General features: G+C 44.7%; 1 protein-coding gene across 1 annotated transcript; it reads right to left on the bottom strand.

The window, feature by feature from the left end:
• Positions 1 to 16745: 16745 nt before the first annotated feature.
• Positions 16746 to 17854, bottom strand: LOC119357840. Its single transcript, XM_037624652.1, has 3 exons — positions 17531 to 17854; positions 17380 to 17452; positions 16746 to 17281 (listed from the first exon to the last, which is right to left on the bottom strand). Exons 1-3 carry the CDS (start codon positions 17852 to 17854, stop codon positions 16746 to 16748), a joined length of 933 nt encoding a protein of 310 aa, XP_037480549.1.
• Positions 17855 to 18932: the final 1078 nt, after the last annotated feature.

Genomic DNA, 18932 nt, shown 5'->3' with positions numbered 1-18932 from the left:
GTCAGGTCTGATTCATCGGGGATGAATCGGAGGTGTGTGAACATGTCCTACTATTGAGAGCTAAGTGTGTGAACACAATTTGGTAAAGGTATCAGTGAGAGGCCATGTAGGAGTACATGGTGGGTTGTCTCATTGAAGCCGTCCTTAGGAACTGAGTTCTGTCTTTATGATCCATGAAACAGCTACTACCACACGTTGGGCCCTGAAATATGACCCTGCTCGACTTATTAACCGCCCTTGTCCTCTGTCCAGGAGTTGCAACTAGTTTCTGGTGTTTGTAGGATATGTGTTGGCGGCCGTGCGTAGCGCTGACCCTAGGGGTGGGCTATGATGCGGTAGATACACCGTCGCATGGTGTACCGGGTGCCCGTTTGGTGTCTCGGGAACCCTGCACACATCGTTTGGGGCTGTGAGTGAAACTCCGGCCGGATCTCCTCGCGGATGGAACCCGAATAGGCGATAAACCTGGACTAGAGACTTGTGTGGTTAGTCAGGTCGTGGTCTACACCCACGTCCGCTTTCGCTTGAAGTCGGCTGAGCACATGTCGTGTGCAGACACTAAGTGGTGGAAACATGTGTGAAGAAGTACACCCCTGCAGGGTTATAATATCATCTATTCAAATAGTCGCGTCCACAGTAAAGGACTTCTAGGTTGCTTATAACAGTTCATAGATAACTTGAAGTGGATACTCCAAAATGCGCAAGATAAGTGTGAGTGCTATGGATGGCGTTCTCGTAGGGAGACGGGAGCGGATCCCTGGTGGGTATTGATATGGTGAATATGTGGACTCGTGTGCGCCACCTCAAAAGAGTTGCTTGTAGTCATAGTTCAGGTTAGCCACTAAGTCATAGCTGGCTTGCTGCAGTTAAACTCCACAACCCCCCTTTGTTGATACCGATGCATATGTAGTTAGTTCTGATGTAAGTCTTGCTGAGTACTTTTGTACTCACGTTTGACTATTTTATGTTTTGCAGAGAGACATCAGTCTTGCTAGTAGTTCCGTGTGGACTTCGACGTTTAGCTTGATACCTCAGCTACGATCTTGTGCCCTCAGCAGGATCTAGTAGATAGTCAGGCTTCTTAGCCTTTTTCATTTGTAGATGTTTGTACTCAGACATGTTAAGCTTCCGCATGTGCTTTGATTTGTATGCTATGATTGTTGGGTCATGAGACCCATGTTTGTAATATCTCGCTCCTCGGAGCCTAATGAATAAATACTTGAGTCGTAGAGTTATGTTGTGATGCCATGTTGTACTTACACATATCGAGCATATTGTGTGTATGATTGAAATGCTTGGTATGTGTGGGATCCGACAATCTAGTTGTTTATCCTTGGCAGCCTCTCTTATGGGGAAATGTAGTCTAGTGCTTCCATGAGCCATAGTAGTCCGCTACAGCCCGGTTCACCGGAGTCCTATTAGCCCAGCACTACTGCTTAGGACACCTGACTAGCCGGCATGTGTTTCACTTTGTTCCTGTGTCTGTCCCTTCGGGTAAATGTCACGCGGTGACATCCGGAGTCCTGCCTAGCCTGCTACAGCCCGGGTTCCCGTAGTCCTGTTAGCCCAGTGCTACAGCCCGGATTCACACACTACTGACCGACATGCTCAATGTGATTAGTGTATGCCTGTCCCCATAGGTTAGTGCCACTTTGGGTTCACGACTAGCCATGTCGGCCCGGGTTCTCTGTCATATGGATGCTAGCGACACTATCAAATACGTGATCCAAAAAGCGCAAACGGTCCCGGGCCATGGTAAGGCGACACCCTTGGGAATACCGTGCGTGAGGCCGCAAAATGGTATGAGGTGTTACCGGCTGATCGATGTGACTTGGAATCGGGGGCCTGATAGCGTTGGTATCAGAGCCTGACTACCTGTAGGATTACCAAGCCAAGCTGGTCGAAGTCGTGTCTAGAAATGCTTTAGCTATATAAGGGAATTGATTGGGGATGGGAACGTAAGGATCTTTTTACTCCTTATCCTCATGACCTTCTGATCTGAGTCATCTTATCTTTTCTACGGGGATAAGAACTAGGCTTCTCTTCTATCTCTCAGGATGACGTGTTACTAAACCGTAGTTGCCTAGGATTATTGAGTTCAAGCCTCAGTTCAGTTCCTACTACTTACATATGTTCATAGCTGGCCTCAGAACCTTGAGTTTGTGATGTTCAATGGCTATGCCACCATTTTTGGAGGCTGTCTCAAATATTTTGAGCAATTACAGCCGCTATGCTGTTCGGGTCATCCCAAGTTTCTAAATAGTCTGATGCACTTGCAAATCTTCCCTCCATGTTCCGTTCTATTTTGGGCCAGATTAAGCACAATAATCGGTGTGATGAGGTACTCCATTGCCTTGACGTGTATGTTGGAGTTAGTATTATGACCCTAGGTGTCCTCAAGAATTTAGCAATGCTTCCGTATCCCCAGTGTGATGATTCTGGCCATCATTCTTGAAAGCATCCCGTGATGCCATTTAGTTAGTAGGCATTCTATTTCTGGGTTTTTGAGCCCAAGTTTCACTCTACTTACCTTTTGTTGATAGTGTTGCTAGTTCCTTTAGGATATTAGTAAACCTTCCGATAGTCCTCGAGGTCCGTGGTATTTCTTTCTTCCAGATACCATGAACTGCTTATGGAAGAAGTTCTTTCGAACCAAAATATCACAATCATAGTACTCATGAGGAGTTCTCCATTCATAATTGTGATTTTGCCAGTTCTACCTTTCTGCATGGGTTATCTGGAAGAAACATGTTGAACTTGGTTCGACATATTAATCTATGCATCCACAACTCAGAAAGATATATGTCCTCTTGAGTTGTCCCTCTTCATTTGTATTCCGACCATCGCCTATCAATTGATAGTCAGGGGTAAGTGTGCATTCGTTCATCGATACCTACTACTCTTGTGGTCTGTCAAGCCATTCTATTCTGAGATGACTAGGAGAAACAAACTCCAGAACCTCATCCATATCTAGGATTGGGTCAAAGCAATTGTATCCACGGATCAAAATGTCAATCCAGCTTTTGCTCTCCTCTACCTTGGACTGTTACCATCTTTATGTCAAGAGTGACATGAGAATTGCCCCACCTCTTATGAATTCTTGACGCAGTAATACTTCCTGCCATTATTGTTAATTCCTCGGTTCCCGTGTTATTGTGACCGGAATGCCGACAAGTGAATCGTGATGTGTGAAATCAATACTGCTAGCAACCCCGTTGCTTGGTAGTTAATGGACAATAATCTCATTCTTAGTGTGTTGGTACTGAATTATCATTCTAAGATTGATTGTGCTACCTAGTCCTTATCTCTGGTGCACTCTTCGATGAATGAGTTAGGATTATTCAATCCCTTGCCTATTTGATCATATTGTCTTGCTCTGAAAAGCAAGATTGTTCTCCAGCTTAGTAACATATCGGTGGTTCGTGATATTCCGAATATCTTCTCGGAGGTATTACCAGGTTGTCACCTGACCGCTATGTTGAGTTCGTGATCACGTTGGTTTTCCTCCAAACCACCCATTCTCCAAGAATCTGTGTTGTATACCCCTGAGCTAGTTGGTTAAGTCAAACAACAACTTGGAGAGTTGGAAGACAAACGCTTTGCCTAACCTAGTTCATCTCAAGGGACATATTTTGTGTGTGTGTGTGTGTTGAAGAAAGATGATATCTTCATCGATTGGTCCTCGTGATCAGTTGTTGGACCTATTGTCTTGTCAAAGCTTTGATTTGAGTGTGGGCTATCATCAAATCAAATCGGAACCAATGATATATGTAATGTTGTCTTACTCGTGGTTGATCCCTTGAGCATACACCATTATATCTTTTGGGTCTGACCAATGCTATCACCTTCTTCACAAATTGTGGAATCCCATGTGTATGGAAACCTGGATGAGTTGTTGTTGATCCCATCGGCAACATCTTTATCTTCTCCATGATTCGTGTTGAACATCAAGATAGTCTTGGAGATTTGTGTAAGCATTTTCTTCGTGTCCCGTTCATGAAGTCTATGTTTGGATGAAAGAAGTGACTTCCTCTAATTCACGTGCACTTGGTGTAAGTTGCCGCCGTGAATTCAAGAAAGATTGTTTTTGCTTCCTCTGGAATCATCCCAAGTCAGTCATGCACATGTGCGAAGTATTCTATATGTATCCCTAGCACACCAAGACACTGATTGATTTTTCCCAAGGAAAAGGAGTCTGTTGTGTTAATTCTAGATCATGCACAAGACTTCGATATCCTCGATGATGGTTCCCAGCCAGAACTCGGTAGTGTTTTGTTATAAGACTACCATGTGATCATGCTTGTCTAGGACAGTGTGTTCACAAGTGTGTAGCAGAACCAGCTCATGTTTTGGAGCTTGCTATCGTAGTTAATTTCCCGAGAATCTCGCAACGTTATCTCGTCAATTTGTGTTGCAACCTTCCATTCTTCTTTCCAGACCCGATGAGTCTGGATTATTCTGACACCAGCCAGATCTGAATCTCGGGCAGATATGATGGTTGGAACATTTCCTAGGAACTATCATATTGGTCTCTCTGTAACCCGGTAAAGTGGATGTCATGGCCAACACACCCAGCCGGGAAGACCTATTATTGTAGTATCTTGATCGAGTAAGTTGGCCACCTCCCCATAAGGATTTTTTAGGATTTACTCCAGTAGTTATTCCTTATGGATTCCTAAGCTCCCGGAGTCTGACTTGCTACTTGATGTTCTAGATACCAAACCATTTCAATGAATGGGTTAGGCTAGCACATCAAGGAGAACATTACAAGCGGAGTGCTAAATGTCTCTCAGTTGATCATCCAGATTTTGATTCCTTGGCCTCGCTAAGGTGAAATCTGAGAAGGTGTTATCTTCCTTTGCATCTGCATCCTCCACCATTGTTCATCATGGTAGTATGTTGTGTTACTAGGATCCTTGACACAGATATTGGAAAAACTTGATGAATATGGAAATGCTCAAGTTCTTGAGAGCACGCACAAGCACTAGGACATATCGTCGGCATTAATTGGGATCCGCTCTCGGTTTCCTCGATTATCCTAGAACCATTCAAACAGTGGAATCTCCCTTTACTGTTGGGTTTCTCCCCAGTTACTAGAATCATTCCCAACATTTGCATTTTGTTCCTAGCTTGCACCGCTATTGTGCCATTCAACCTTGGACTACCCACTACAAAAAAATACACTTCCGTGATGATACGTGTTTGTCACAGAAGGTCGCTTTTTTGTCATGCATGTGCATCCATGACAAATTTATGACAGAATCAAGATAGTCATACCTGTGCTGTCGTAGAAGTGTTCCATGACATTACCAAAATTATCATCACGGAAGTGTCCACTTCCATGACGATACAGAAGTGCTTTCGTCAACGGTGACCGACACGTGGCATCCACCGTAACAGAACGCCGTTAAGCTATCGGGTCGGGTTTTGGATCTGATAACCCGTTAACATCCCCGACCAATGGGAAATTTCCACGTGTAAAATTCTTATTGGCCGGACAAAACACGTGTCAGCTCGTCAGTGGGTCAGATAGGCGCCTATGATACGTCGACTCGTGGCACGGCCCAACAGAGGCCCATTCCTGTGTAAAGGCCGGCCCGTTTGACTTGGTCAAACGCTGGCAGGCCGGCCCATGGAAAGCCTGTTAACGGCATGTTCGAATATAGCCCATTTATAGCCCGCTAACCCAAGGCCCATTACGCCCTATCCGAATTAGGCCAGTAGCGTCATCTGGGCCATCCAATATGATTCCAGCCCGTTTTCACTTCTGGCCCATGTATGGCCCATGACGTCTTTCGAACCATATGAGGCCTACTAACGGCCCGTGGTGAAACTGGCCCGTGGTGAAACTGGCCCGTAATGAATAGTGTATCACTTTACACCCATTAACGGCCCGTGGTGAAACTGGCCCGTGATGAACAGTGTATCACTTTATACACATTAATGGCCCGTTATTCCGTTGGGCCGTTTCCAGCCCATGTTATCTTTCGGCCTTCTCAGAGCCCATTTATTCTTGGGCTCATTTCCAGCATTCGTTTACTTACGGCCCGTTACTATCATTTTCTGCTTGTGGGCCAAATTCAGCCCGTGGTTACAGTCGGCCCATTTGTGGTCCGTTAATACATTGGGCCATTTTCATAGCATCATCAAATACGGCCTATTAATGATGGCCCGTTATGGTCGGCCCATGAACGGACGATTCCAACTCTAGCCCGTTTACGGCCATAATGCGGCCTGTTATTGGCCCATGTTTGGCCATCGATCATACTGCCCGTATAAGGCCCATTGATGATACGGCCCGTAGAAGGCCCATTGTTTCTACGGCCCGTAGAAGGCCCACTGTTTCTACGGCATGTAGGAGGCCCAGTGTCACTATAGTAAATATTAGCCCATGGTTATTGTGGCCTAGTTTTAAAAAGTAGGTTAATGCAGCCACTAGCAAACCGTGGAAAAAGACCTGCAATGACTAGAAGCAAACAAATAAACAAGACAACAAGGAAATAAATAAGCAAGCAACTTACGCTAGGCTATCACGGCTATCACACATATTACATCAACTGGGCATCAAAGTTCGCCACTAGTGCAAATAAACACGCCGACAAAAGAATATACAAAACTGAGAGCACTTCAGAAGGCACTAGGCCTGGCCAGGTCGCCCCCCCCCCCAAATAGCTGAAGAAGCTGAGTAGACCTCAGTTGTGTCAACGATAGATGCATCAACACTAGATTTAAGGCATGATGGTGCGCACGGCAGTCCTCTGACATCTTCATTGCATCTTTAACTTCAAGTCAGAGCTGAGCTGAAGCAAGCCTTTCCGCTTTAAGTCGAGACTGAAGAAGTCGAACTGATTGAGGCAGCGACTGCACTGATTAAGTAGCTTCAACTCACTGTCTTCATCAAGACAGGACCTTGGGGTCATCTTGCTGTCCTCAAGATGGTTTGGCTCACTATCTTCCCTAAAGTTCTGCCTGGCATAAGAGATACGAGTCTGAAAGAGAAACAAGGAGACACGTAACAGGTTTCACAATTATATAAGCAAATAAATGGATTTGTTCAGCATAAGGAACATGTTTTTACAACTACAATTTGAAACTGGTAGTTGTTGCAAACATCCAATCAGATGTAAACAGCAAAGCAAACAGCAGCGGAGGAAATGATGCCTATCCTAATCTATACTAGAACAAAGTTTGAAGGCTTGAGAAGGATGAACTTACATTACATGTTAACACGGGCTGGACAAAGCCCTTCTCCATGTTGATGGAAGGATAATTCAATAAATTCCCCAAAGAAAATTCTTTATAAGCGTTGCCATTATTCTACATTTTGCAAAGAGTAAATATAGATCAAATAATATTGGAAGAAACAGAGGATAATGAAGCTCAGGTGCAGACTGATGATACATAATCAAATAGCAATTCATTAAGTACAGTGTCACAAGGCAAAAGGGGGAGAGGTACTGAAGAGCAATGCAGAACCCATTATTGTTTTGAGATTGTATGATCCTTTGAGCAAGGAGATTCATCTGAAATTAGTTTTCATACAAGAGAGAAGGTAAGGCACAAGCAGAAATTTAGGAGTTCAAATTTTGAATTGATATCATAGACAGTACCTGACGCTGGGCTCCCAGCAGTTCTAATAGGGGTTTGGCCACTGGAGTAGGGGTAAAGTGTGGTACAGTTGGGCCTGTGTTTTCTGTGGCTGCTGATCTATCTAATTTAACAGGTATCACTACCTTTTCCAAATACCTAGTTTGTACTCCTTGACGAACTGCACTCACCCTCTTCCTTTTGGACACCTATTATGAAAGAACAACATCTGACTGGAAAAACATAGTGTGACGACACATGGAATAGGTACAGAAAATGGATAGGTATGGCATATACTAATATATGATGCTTAAACTAAGCAGATGGTGTAACAAAGTAGAAGTAATGCAAGAGGTCAGATGCAAAATATGTGCAACCAATACAACTTTGCAAAGTTAGAGCAAGCACCTTGATGGGTGAATAAGATAGGCCATCCTCCACCATGCCAAGTTTGATAGCCAGTGGATCATTCCGCAATATTCCTCTCGTGCGCCCATTCTCATATTCATTTTGTTAATGTTCAATATCTGACATGCATGAAAACATAAAAACAAGTGAGATTTTCTTTGTAATGCAGAAGTGATTCTAATCCAATACTGCCTCCCTGTAAAACCCTGTGTGCTATCTCTGCAATTCTTTTAAAAGATGACATGCATGTAACGCCCTCGATGCGGCTATATCTATAAGTCATGCTTCGACACGTAGGAGATATAGCCGCATCGAGGGCGTTACAAGTTGGTAATCACAGCCAGCCCTGACCTTAGGAGCCCCTGCTTGATCGAATCATTGGCGTTGTTGAGTCTAGAAAAATGTTTTGAGTCATTTAGGATTATATATATCGGAGAGTTTAGGAATTCTTTTTACTCCCCAGTCCCTTCATCGCTCTGGTGAGGCATCCTGACGTAGAGTTTTGACTCTTCTCTTCTCAAATTTCACTAAAAAAATTTAGGATCACATGGGTATCTTGGAATCGTTCCGATCAATTTGTGACGAAAACATTGTTCTTGGTGCCTCCTGTCATTTAGGGGTTGTGGTAGTGTCCCGGGGAGTTGAGCTCCAAGGTGTTGTCATCACAATTTTATCGTTGAGATTCTGGAATACCTAAGTTTCGCCAACATCGAAAATCTCTTTTATGCAGTTGTTGGTGAGATAACCTCGACGCCACCCAGTACTGGGGCGGGAGTTCGGGAGTATTGCCATAACTCGTATAACGGATGCTTTTCGAAGGTTGAGGTAAATGATTTCTGAAGGTTTCTCGGTTATGTGTTGAAGGATGGATACAACTGGATGTAGGATTTGCTAGATTTGGGTGAGATATTATGCTTCCCCTGTATCCCCAACACCTGATTGCATAACCGAAAAGGTTCGGGAGTTTCATAGGTGGGAATTCTTGTAGCTCTAGTTCTTCTTCCGCGGATATTTGGTTTGAGATTGGGTGATCCTTACCAAGTATTTGTTCTTGTTCCGTACCTTGTTGTTTTTCTTCTACCTCAATTCTAAGTGGCTTCTCAATTTATGGAAATGTGACCATTTCAATTGGAACGCATTCATTCATTTTGTTCGGATGTGAAGACTTTATGTTGCAATTTCAACCCATTTGATTCAGCTTCAATATTTGTCTATCAAGTTGCTAACGGATGTCAACCTCTTCAGGATGGCTCCTCCAACGCGCACGACTCTGAATCCTGATCCGCCACCACCACCTCCACCTTTGAGGCATGGCAAGCTGTGATGGCCGCTACCAGTGCAAACACGCAGCTGATCATGCAACTTCTTCAAGAGCGCAACCAAGGGAACCAAGGTCATGGAAACAATCAGAATCCGTTTGCTACACTCAACTAGTTCCTTGCTAACCAGCCAAAGACTTTCAGCAATTGTGTTGAGGCAACAGACGCTGATGATTGGCTCGTGGACATATGCAAGCATTTCGAGTGCAGTAACGTCAGGCCTGAGGACTTTGTCAAGTTCGCCTCCTTCCAACTCAAAGACCAATCTGTAGAATGGTTTCAGCAGTACATAGATTCCAGAGGAGGCCGTGTGATTACCTGGGATGAATTCCGTCAAGACTTCAAAGCTCATCATATTCCTCAGAGTGTGGTTGAAAGCAAGCGTGAGGAATTCCACAACCTGAAGCAAGGCACTATGTCTGTTTACTAGTACAACAAAATGTTTCAGAAGCTCGCCCGTTTTGCTAAGCAAGACGTCCCTGACGAGAAGAGCATGATTTACCAGTTCAGGGGTGGTCTCAGAGAAGAAATCCAGCTAGCTCTCGTCCTCTTTGAGCCCAAGAGGTACGATGAGTTTTACAACATGGCAATGAAGCAAGAGACTGCTCAACTGAAGTGTGATGCTTCCAAGAAGCGAGTCAAAGATGCAACTCCTTCTTCCTCAACTCAAGTGGCTAAGCAGCAAAAGTATCGGCTTCCTCCTCCTCCGTTCTATCAGCCTTATCAGTAGAAGACCAAAGGTGGTAGTGGATCTTCCCACCCACCCAACCGTGGCTTTCAGAACAAGACTTCGTCTCAAGCTCCAAGATCAACTGCTCCGTATCACTGTCCACTTTCAGAGGTCACGTGCAACAAGTGCCAACAGAAGGGTCACTATGCCAACAAATGCTTCAATCAGAGGCATCTCGCTCCTCCTCCTCCTGTGAGATCGGCAAGTAAAACTGTGGTCAAGCATAACCCCAAGCACGCCAAGGTCAATTTGATGAATGCAGCTCAGGCAGAGGACTCGTCAGATGTCATCATGGGTAACCTTCCTGTTAACGATATTCCAGCTAAAGTACTTTTTTGCTCTAGTGCATCGCATTCTTTCATGTCATTCCCATTTGCATCAGAGAACAATTTTGTAACTAAGGCATTACCTAGAGCATTGCAAGTTGTTTCTCCGGCTAAGCGTCTAAGTTCTAGCATGATGGTTCCGGATATTTCTATCATGATGGGTGATTTGAAGTTTCTGGCTTCTCCAATGGTTCTTGGTAACTCGGATATTGATCTTATTCTTGGAATGGACTGGCTTTCTAAGCATAAGGCTTAGCTTGATTGTGCAGCCAGGCAGATTCAATTGACTCATTCGTCCGAGGATGTAATTGCCTTTGCTGCTTGGGATAATACAATCCATCTGTTTTCTCTCAATGAGAAGGACGAACTGGATGCCATCTCTCAAATTCCAGTCGTTTGCGAATATGAAGACGTCTTTCCAGAAGAGCTTCCAGGAATGCCTCCGCACTGGCCAGTTGAATTCGTCATCGATCTTGAGCCTGGCACAGAACCTGTTTGCAAAAGTCCTTACAAGTTGGGACCCAAAGAGTTGAAGGAGCTGAAGAAGCAACTCGGTGAACAAGAGCGTATGGGTCTCATCTGACCTAGTTCTTCTCCGTGGGGTTGTGGAGTTCTTTTTGTGAAGAAGAAGGATGGAACAGACCGACTTTGTGTTGACTACCATCCATTGAACAAGAAGACTATAAAGAACAAGTACCCACTTCCCAACATCAACGAGCTGTTTGAACAACTCATAGGTGCTCAAGGATTATCCAAGCTTGATCTTCGTATGGGTTATCACCAGACTCGAATTCATGAGCAAGATATCCCAAAGACGACATTCAGAACAAGCTATGGTTCATATGAATACACTGTCATGTCTTTTGGCCTCATCAACGCTCCTCCGACTTTCTCTCGCATGATGAACTTCATCTTCAACCCCTACACAAATGCCTTCGTCTTGGTCTACCTCGATGACATTTTGGTATTTTCCAAGAACAAGGAAGATCATGCCAAGCACTTACGTTTGGTGCTGGATAAGCTCAGAGAACATCAGTTCTACGCCAAGTTTTCAAAGTGCGAGTTTTGGCTCGATGAGGTTCTCTACCTTGGTCATATCATCTCTGCCAAGGGCATAGCGGTGAATCCTGAGAAGGTGTCTGCAATTGTGAATTGGGAACCACCTCAGAACGTGAAGCAACTCCGCAGCTTCCTTGGTCTCGCAAGCTACTGTCGAAGGTTCGTTGAGAACTTTTCAAAGATCGCGAAGCCTCTTTCTAGCCTTCTCCAGAAGCATGTCAAGTACGTTTGGTCTCCTAAGTGTGACATCGCTTTCAACACCCTGAAAGAGAAATTAGCCACTGCTCCACTTCTGACTCCTCCTGATGAATCCAAACCGTTCGAGGTCTTCTGCGATGCCTCTCTTCAAGGTCTTGGTGCAGTGTTGATGCAAGAGAAGAAAGTTGTGGCTTATACCTCTCGCCAGTTGAAGCCCAATGAGAAGAACTACCCCACTCATGACCTCGAGTTGGCGGCAGTGGTGCATGCTCTTTTGACTTGGAGACATCTCTTATTGGGAAGAAAAGTGGACATCTTCACTGACCACAAGAGTCTCAAGTATATCTTCACTCAGCCTAATCTCAATCTCAGGCAGACTCGTTGGGTCGAAATGATCCAAGAGTATAATCCGAGTATCGAATATACTCCAGGCAAGGCCAATGTAATTGCTGACGCATTGAGCAGGAATGCTTACTGCAACAGCCTGATTGTCAAGCCTTACCAACCCGAGCTTTGTGAAGCTTTCCGCAAACTCAATCTGCAAGTTGTTCCTCAAGGTTTCCTCGCCAACATTCAAGTCTCTCCTACTTTGGAAGATCAGATTCGCGAGGCTCAACTTCTTGATGCTATGGTGAAGAAGGTGAAGATTGGGATTGCCAAGAGTCAATCCATGTACCAGTGCTATCGCATTGATGACAAGGATACTCTCTTCTTTGGGGATCGCATTGTTGTGCCTAAAGGTGACCTTCATAAAGTCATTATGAACGAGGCTCACAATTCACTCCTCTCTATCCACCCTGGAAGTACAAAGATGTACCATGACCTCAACCAGGCGTATTGGTGGACTCGAATGAAGCACGAGATTGCTCAGTTCGTGAATGAATGTGATGTCTGCAGAAGAGTGAAGGCAGAACACCAACAACCAGCTGGTCTCCTCCAACCTCTTGCCATTCTAGAATGGAAGTTTGACCACATTGAGATGGACTTCGTGACGGGATTTCCAAAGTCCAAGCGTGGCAATGATGCTATATTCGTTGTCATCGACAAACTCACTAAAGTGGCTCACTTTCTACCTATCAAAGAGTCTATCACTGCAGCTCAATTGGCGGAGCTTTATACCTCTCGAATTGTCTCTCTACACGGCATTCTGCAGTTGATTCCTTCAAATCGTGGCAGCATCTTTACCTCCAAGTTTTGGGATTCTTTTCAGAAGGCCATGGGCACCAACATCCGTTTCAGCACAGCTTTTCATCCTCAAACTAGCGGCCAAGTCGAGCGTGTCAATCAGATCCTTGAAGATATGCTCAGGGCTTGCGTTATCTCTTTCGGTATGAAGTGAGAAGATTGTCTTCCATATGCCAAGTTTTCCTACAACAACAGCTTCCAAGCGAGTTCGGGAAAGGCCCCATTTGAAATTCTCTATGGCAGGAAGTGTCATACTCCTCTTAACTGGTCAGAGACCGGTGAACGTCAACTTCTTGGAAATGACTTGATCACAGAGGCAGAGGAAATGTGCAAAGTCATTCGTGATAAGCTCAAAGCAGCGTAATCGCGCCAGAAGAGCTACTATGATAGTAAGCATCGTGATTTGTCTTTCGACATCGGAGAACATGTTTACCTCCGCGTCTCTCCAATGAAAGGTACTCGTCCCTTCGGTATCAAAGGGAAGCTTGCCCCTAGATACGTGGGTCCTTTCAAGATCGTCAGCAAGAGAGGCGATCTCGCCTATCAACTCGAGCTTCCCTCCAACTTTGCAAATGTGCACGACGTGTTCCATGTCTCTCAGCTCCGCAAGTGTTTCAAGACCCCTGACCGCACCGTCAACTTTGAAGACATTGATCTCCAAGAAGACCTTTCTTATCGTGAGCACCCAGTTGCTATTCTTGAAGAAACTGAGTGCAAGACTCGCAACAAGTCAATTAAATTCCTCAAAGTCAAGTGGTCACATCATTCCGACTGTGAAGCCACCTGGGAACGCGAGGATCACCTCCGTTCTGAGTACCCGGCGTTTTTCCAGTCCTAGATCTCGGGACGAGATCCTTTCGTAGTGGTGGAGTGTTGTAACACCCCGGATGTAATTTACCTTATCTGTATCCCAACTCTTGCCGTTTCCGGCCTAAGTTATTTTTTCCTCAGTGCCAGGTTTTTGTCTCCGTGTGTTTTTGCCTTTGTCATGAATCTCATATCATGTCATCATGTGCATTGCATTGCATACGTGTTTGTCTCATGCATCCGAGCATTTTCCCCGTTGTCCATTTTGCATTCCAGCGCTCCTATGTCACCCGGTGTCCCTTTCTACCTCTTTTCATGTGTGGGTGTTAAACATTTCCGGATTGGACCGACACTTGCCACGCGGCCTTGGTTTACTACCGGTAGACCGCCTGTCAAGTTCCGTACCATTTGGACTTCGTTTGATACTCCAACGGTTAACCGAGGGACCGAAATGGCCTTGTTTGTGTTGCATCCCAACACCCTTCCAATTTGGCCCAAAACCCACCAAAACCCCTCCATCGTCTAGAGCGTTCGATCATGATCGCGTGGCCGAAAACCGTGCTCAATTTGGAGCCTCCTAGCTCCTCCTACCTATAAAATGGTCTCTTCCCCGAAAATCCCTGATCCAAAACCACCCTAACCCTAAAATTTCGTCTCCTCCGCCGCCGGACGTGTCCGCTCCTGCCGGACACGCCCCGCGCCGCCGCGCCCGGCCACTTAGGAGCTGCCACATGGCCCCTGCGCCGCCTCCCACCGCTCTGGCACGGGAGGCCCAAGTCGGGCCCCCGCGAGCCCATCATCCGCCGCCGCCGATCCACGCCCGCGCCATCCGACTCCTCTCCCTCCGCCACCATCGACTACGGCGCCGGCCCGCTCCGCCACTGCACCGACGAGCGCCGCCCCTCGCCGGTCTTCTCCCCCTCGCCGCCCCCGGCGCCAGCTCGCCGCCCCGGCCTCTTCACCGACCCGAGTCGGCGCCGCTCCGCACCTCCGCCGGCCTCGTCGCGTCCGGCCACCGCCGGCGCCGTCCCCGACCTCCACCGGAGCTCCGGCCACCTTGCCCCAGCTCCGGCCTTCTTCTCCGGCGACGACGATCGACTTCGGTGAACAGTGCTGCTACAGTAACCGCGCCGGATCCAGATCCGCGAGGGTTGACTTTTCATCCCCGAACCCTAATTTTTTTGCAAACTTTGGCATGTCATAACTATCTCATCGTAGATCTGATTTGTGCGTGTAGCATATCAAAATGTTCGTCTCGACGAGTACATCATTTAATCTCATTGCATAATTTTCATTTGAGCTCATCTTGATGCCAGAAATGCTGTTGGAAGAGGGCTATGTGATGAATTTGGCAGATCTGTTTCAGCAAATGGCATTTTGTCATTTTTTCCATGATTAATGTGTGCATGCTATGATCCAGAGCTCTACATGTGTTTTGTTAAATGCCGTGCCATCCTTATAGAGGTGCTTGCCTTGTATTTTTGTGACAGTTGTGGTGACTAGCACAAGCTTGCAAAGTAGCGTAATTGGTAATGCTGATTTCAGGGACTTAGAATTTCAGTCCTTGTCCTGTTTTTGTTGTTATGCCATATGTTCATGTTGTTTCCTAGTGATCCGTGCCTCTTTTGAGGATGATCAGTAAGGATGTTTTGTTAACATTGTGGTGCTCTATCCATCCATGTCTTTGTTTGCAATTATGGAGCATCCTAGCTTGAGTCGATCGAGCTCTACTTTTTCTATAAAGTAATCCTGGTAGATTGTTGACATGTTTAGCGATTTTGCCGAGGATGTTGCTATTGATCCGTGCATGCTATGTTATTGTTCTTGCCATGTCTAGCTCCTATGCCATGTATTCTTGATGGGTGTATGCTTAGTTTGTCATGTCATGATCTGTAGTGAGTGCATCGAGCTCGTGAACATGCCTACTCGTTAACTGATTTGCATGCTCCAGTTTTTCACCAAGTCTGAATCTGTTTATGTTTTTGCCATGTTCACATGCTTGCAATTGTATTTTCTAATCCCTTTTGGCTCAAGATCACTAAGGCTTTGTTCGGTTGCCTCATGGTAGATTCCACGTGTGGTTTCTAACCTCCCAGGGATTTGATGATCCCCGTCTTGTCACCCGACCCCTACCATTCCCCGTTCATATGAAATCCCTGTGTGCATAACCTGTTCGGTTGGTTGCTCCCCTGCTAATCCATACACAAAGACAACATTGTTCCATAGAATTAAAAGACCACACAGCCTACATGCTTTCTTGCAGTAAGAAAATATTACAGAACATAAGAGAAGAAACTGTACAAGATATACAGATGTTACATAATTTATTTATCTCAAATAAACAGTAAAATTGATGAAGATATAATACAGATGTTACATAATTTATCTCAAATAGACAGAAAAATAATTCAAAAATTCTCAGTTGTCCCAAACTAGAATCGGTCACTTTCAGAATATGGTTTAGCATCTCTGGAAAATCATGCAAGATATAATACAGATGTTACATAATTTATCTCGCCGATGTCGCTTCTGTAGCGATCGATACACTGCATTGGCAATGAAGGCAGTTAGTTCATATAAAAGGACTAATATGAGAGCAGTATACATGAACAAAGAAATAAATATGAGATGTCTTACTTTTGGCAATCAACAATCAACTGAGCAAAGAAATACTAACAAGATATATATTGACCAGCTAGCAAAGAAATATCAAATGGACAGCAACATCGTATCCATATGCACCAAACAGATCACAACTATATGGTAAAAACTTAAAACACATGGATTGATCCAGGCACATAAAATTGGAGTCTTTGCTAAGTTATCAAACAACAACAGCACGATGAGAGGCATCAACAACCATTGTTAAAAGGAACAACTGTTAACAAGTTGCAGTAGTTATATAACTTTGTTTCTATTATCATCAACAACCAGAATAAGAAATGGACCTTTTGATGTGAGCTAGTTGAACCATCAGCTTCAGGTTACTAGATGAACAAGGCAGGTTCATGTGATCTAGATGAACATGCGAGTCCCAGTAGGGGTACCATGAAAACCAAGGTTGTACATCAAAACTACATGCTAGCAACATGCATATTAAATAGAAGCAGAATTTGAGTACCCGAGTTATTCCATTTCAGCTCTCAGCCACATAAGTGCAGTCTCCGGTCTGGCACTCATGAAAATCTCTCGGTTCTCAGGGATCTTGAAGACTCGGAAGGCCTTGACTTCTTCTTCAGGTGTGATGTCCATTGTTTTGAGCAGATCAATGCAGTTTTTGATAGAGTACTCATCCACAACCCTTGGCTTATTCCTCTCATCCTCCACCTGCTTCGCCCTTATTTCCAGGTACTTCTCCATCATTGCAGCCACATCACCATTCGCCCCCCTCCATCTCTTTGGTTCTTTCTCTTCTCCATTTCTTGAGGGTACAGTAGCCAAATTTGGTTGAGTTTGCTGGGGCTCCACAGCAATGTTTTCTTGCACATACACCTCCTCAACATCTTCATCAATCTGCACCCTTTCTCCTCCAAGATTCTCACCATCAGCTGATGTTTCTCCTTGATTCTCGCCAGCTCCTCCAAGATTCTCGAGTTGTGATTGGGTTGAGCAATGTGATGACTCGATAGAGGTGAAGTTATATGTCCCTTCTGCAGTTTGGCCTACAAGTTGAAGTGACAATCAAGTATAAGATTTCAAACTAGAAGAGTAAACAAACATAAAACAATGACATGAGTATATAATGAAGTTGATAACTAACCATCATGCAATTCTCCCAAAGCTTCAAAAAGAGGGAAGGCCTTTGTCTTGAACTTTCCAGCTTTAGGGTGTGACTACATAGTTGACAAGAAAATGATATTAGAGCATGCAACAAGAATGAAACTTTTAGGGAATAACAATGACATTCTTACTATGATGATGTTTTTCCAAAGTGGTGGATCCGCTAGAATCTTGCACTGCTGGTCGTCCCATGAAACGCCGCTTTGCTTCCTTATCTCTTTGATCATCTTGTATTCTCTTTTTAACTCTTTCTCCTTTTCTTGGATTTTCTTCTTCTCGTACCTAGCATAAGGATTCTTTTGGTGGAATTTCTTCACTATCGTATTCCATGCTTCAGAGCTCCATCCATTTTGACCCTTATGTTCAGGTGTATCATGCTCACGAAGCAAGTCCACAAGATCTTTCTCAAGGCTTGCATTCCATTGCGCTCTGTCTTCTGCATTTCCACATTGCATGTTAATGTACCTTTTTCTATCTTAACTATTTTGGTTTTAAGAAAATAAAGTCCCGACTAGAGAAATAAAGTCACGGCTAGTTTATTACCTTTGGGAGACCCTCTCCTCCTCTTTGTCACACTGCCTGTAGGAGGTGATGCTCTATCCCTTTCGACAGCTTTTTTGAGGAGGCTCAACCTTGGTGACCCTCGAGCAGTCATCATAGTGACTTCTGAACAATATTCATGACATGAACAACAGAAAAAAACATAAACTTCTACACTAAACTTATTACTACTACACTACAAATGACAAGTTATGCATGTTGATAATCAGCCCACATTTGATGAGCAATGGCATCTCGAAGGTTGTCGCCTTCATGGTTGATTTGATGATTTTGAGGAATATCACCGTCAGGAAGATCCACAAAATTCATGACAGGTATATTGTTTGGTTGGTTATCTAACCAACGCTCATCTCCTCTTTCAGATCGGATGATGTTATGTAAGATTGCCGCCGCTGCTAGTAGCTTGACTTGGTTCTCTATTCGATGATGCATGCCCACTTTTAGGATTGGGAACCGCTTCTTCAAGATTCCTAATCCCCGTTTGATGTGATTTCGTAACACGGCATGCCGGAGATTGAATAGCTCCCTGTGATTTTGGGGTCGACGACGACCGCGTGCAAACTCCTTCAAATGGTACCGAACACCACGATACGGTGCCAAGAAGTAAGGTGTGTTGGCATAACCACCATCAACCAGATAAAACTTGCCCGGAGGTACATGAAACCCGCTGTTAAGGGCTGACCGAAGAACTTTAGCATCAGTAGCAGATCCCTCCCAGCCACAAGAAATGAAGGTGAAGTTCAGGTCGAAGTCGCACACGACCATAACATTATGGCTTAGGGTCCCTTTCCTATTTCTGAATGGTGCGGCTTTTTCTCCTGAAATTGTTATGGGAACATGTGTCCCATCAATTGCCCCAATGCAGTTCTGCAACGAAATACTATAACTTAGCACCTATAACATGAATAGTAAGTTATTGATGTGGATCAAAGTTGGCGAAGCAAAAACCTGAAAATAAGGAAAGAATCTCGT

Source organism: Triticum dicoccoides, chromosome 2A, assembly GCF_002162155.2.
Source record: "Triticum dicoccoides isolate Atlit2015 ecotype Zavitan chromosome 2A, WEW_v2.0, whole genome shotgun sequence".
NCBI classification, from domain to species: domain Eukaryota; kingdom Viridiplantae; phylum Streptophyta; class Magnoliopsida; order Poales; family Poaceae; genus Triticum; species Triticum dicoccoides.
This window is presented reverse-complemented; position numbering and strand designations above follow the sequence as displayed.

Coding starts and splice junctions, on each gene's coding strand:
- LOC119357840 (XM_037624652.1), bottom strand. CDS start 17,854: ATGCAATGTGGAAATGCAGAAGACAGAGCGCAATGGAATGCAAGCCTT. Junction 17,453..17,530: donor TTTGGAAAAACATCATCATA/GTAAGAATGTCA, acceptor TCAACTATGTAG/TCACACCCTAAAGCTGGAAA. Junction 17,282..17,379: donor TTTGGGAGAATTGCATGATG/GTTAGTTATCAA, acceptor TTCAACTTGTAG/GCCAAACTGCAGAAGGGACA.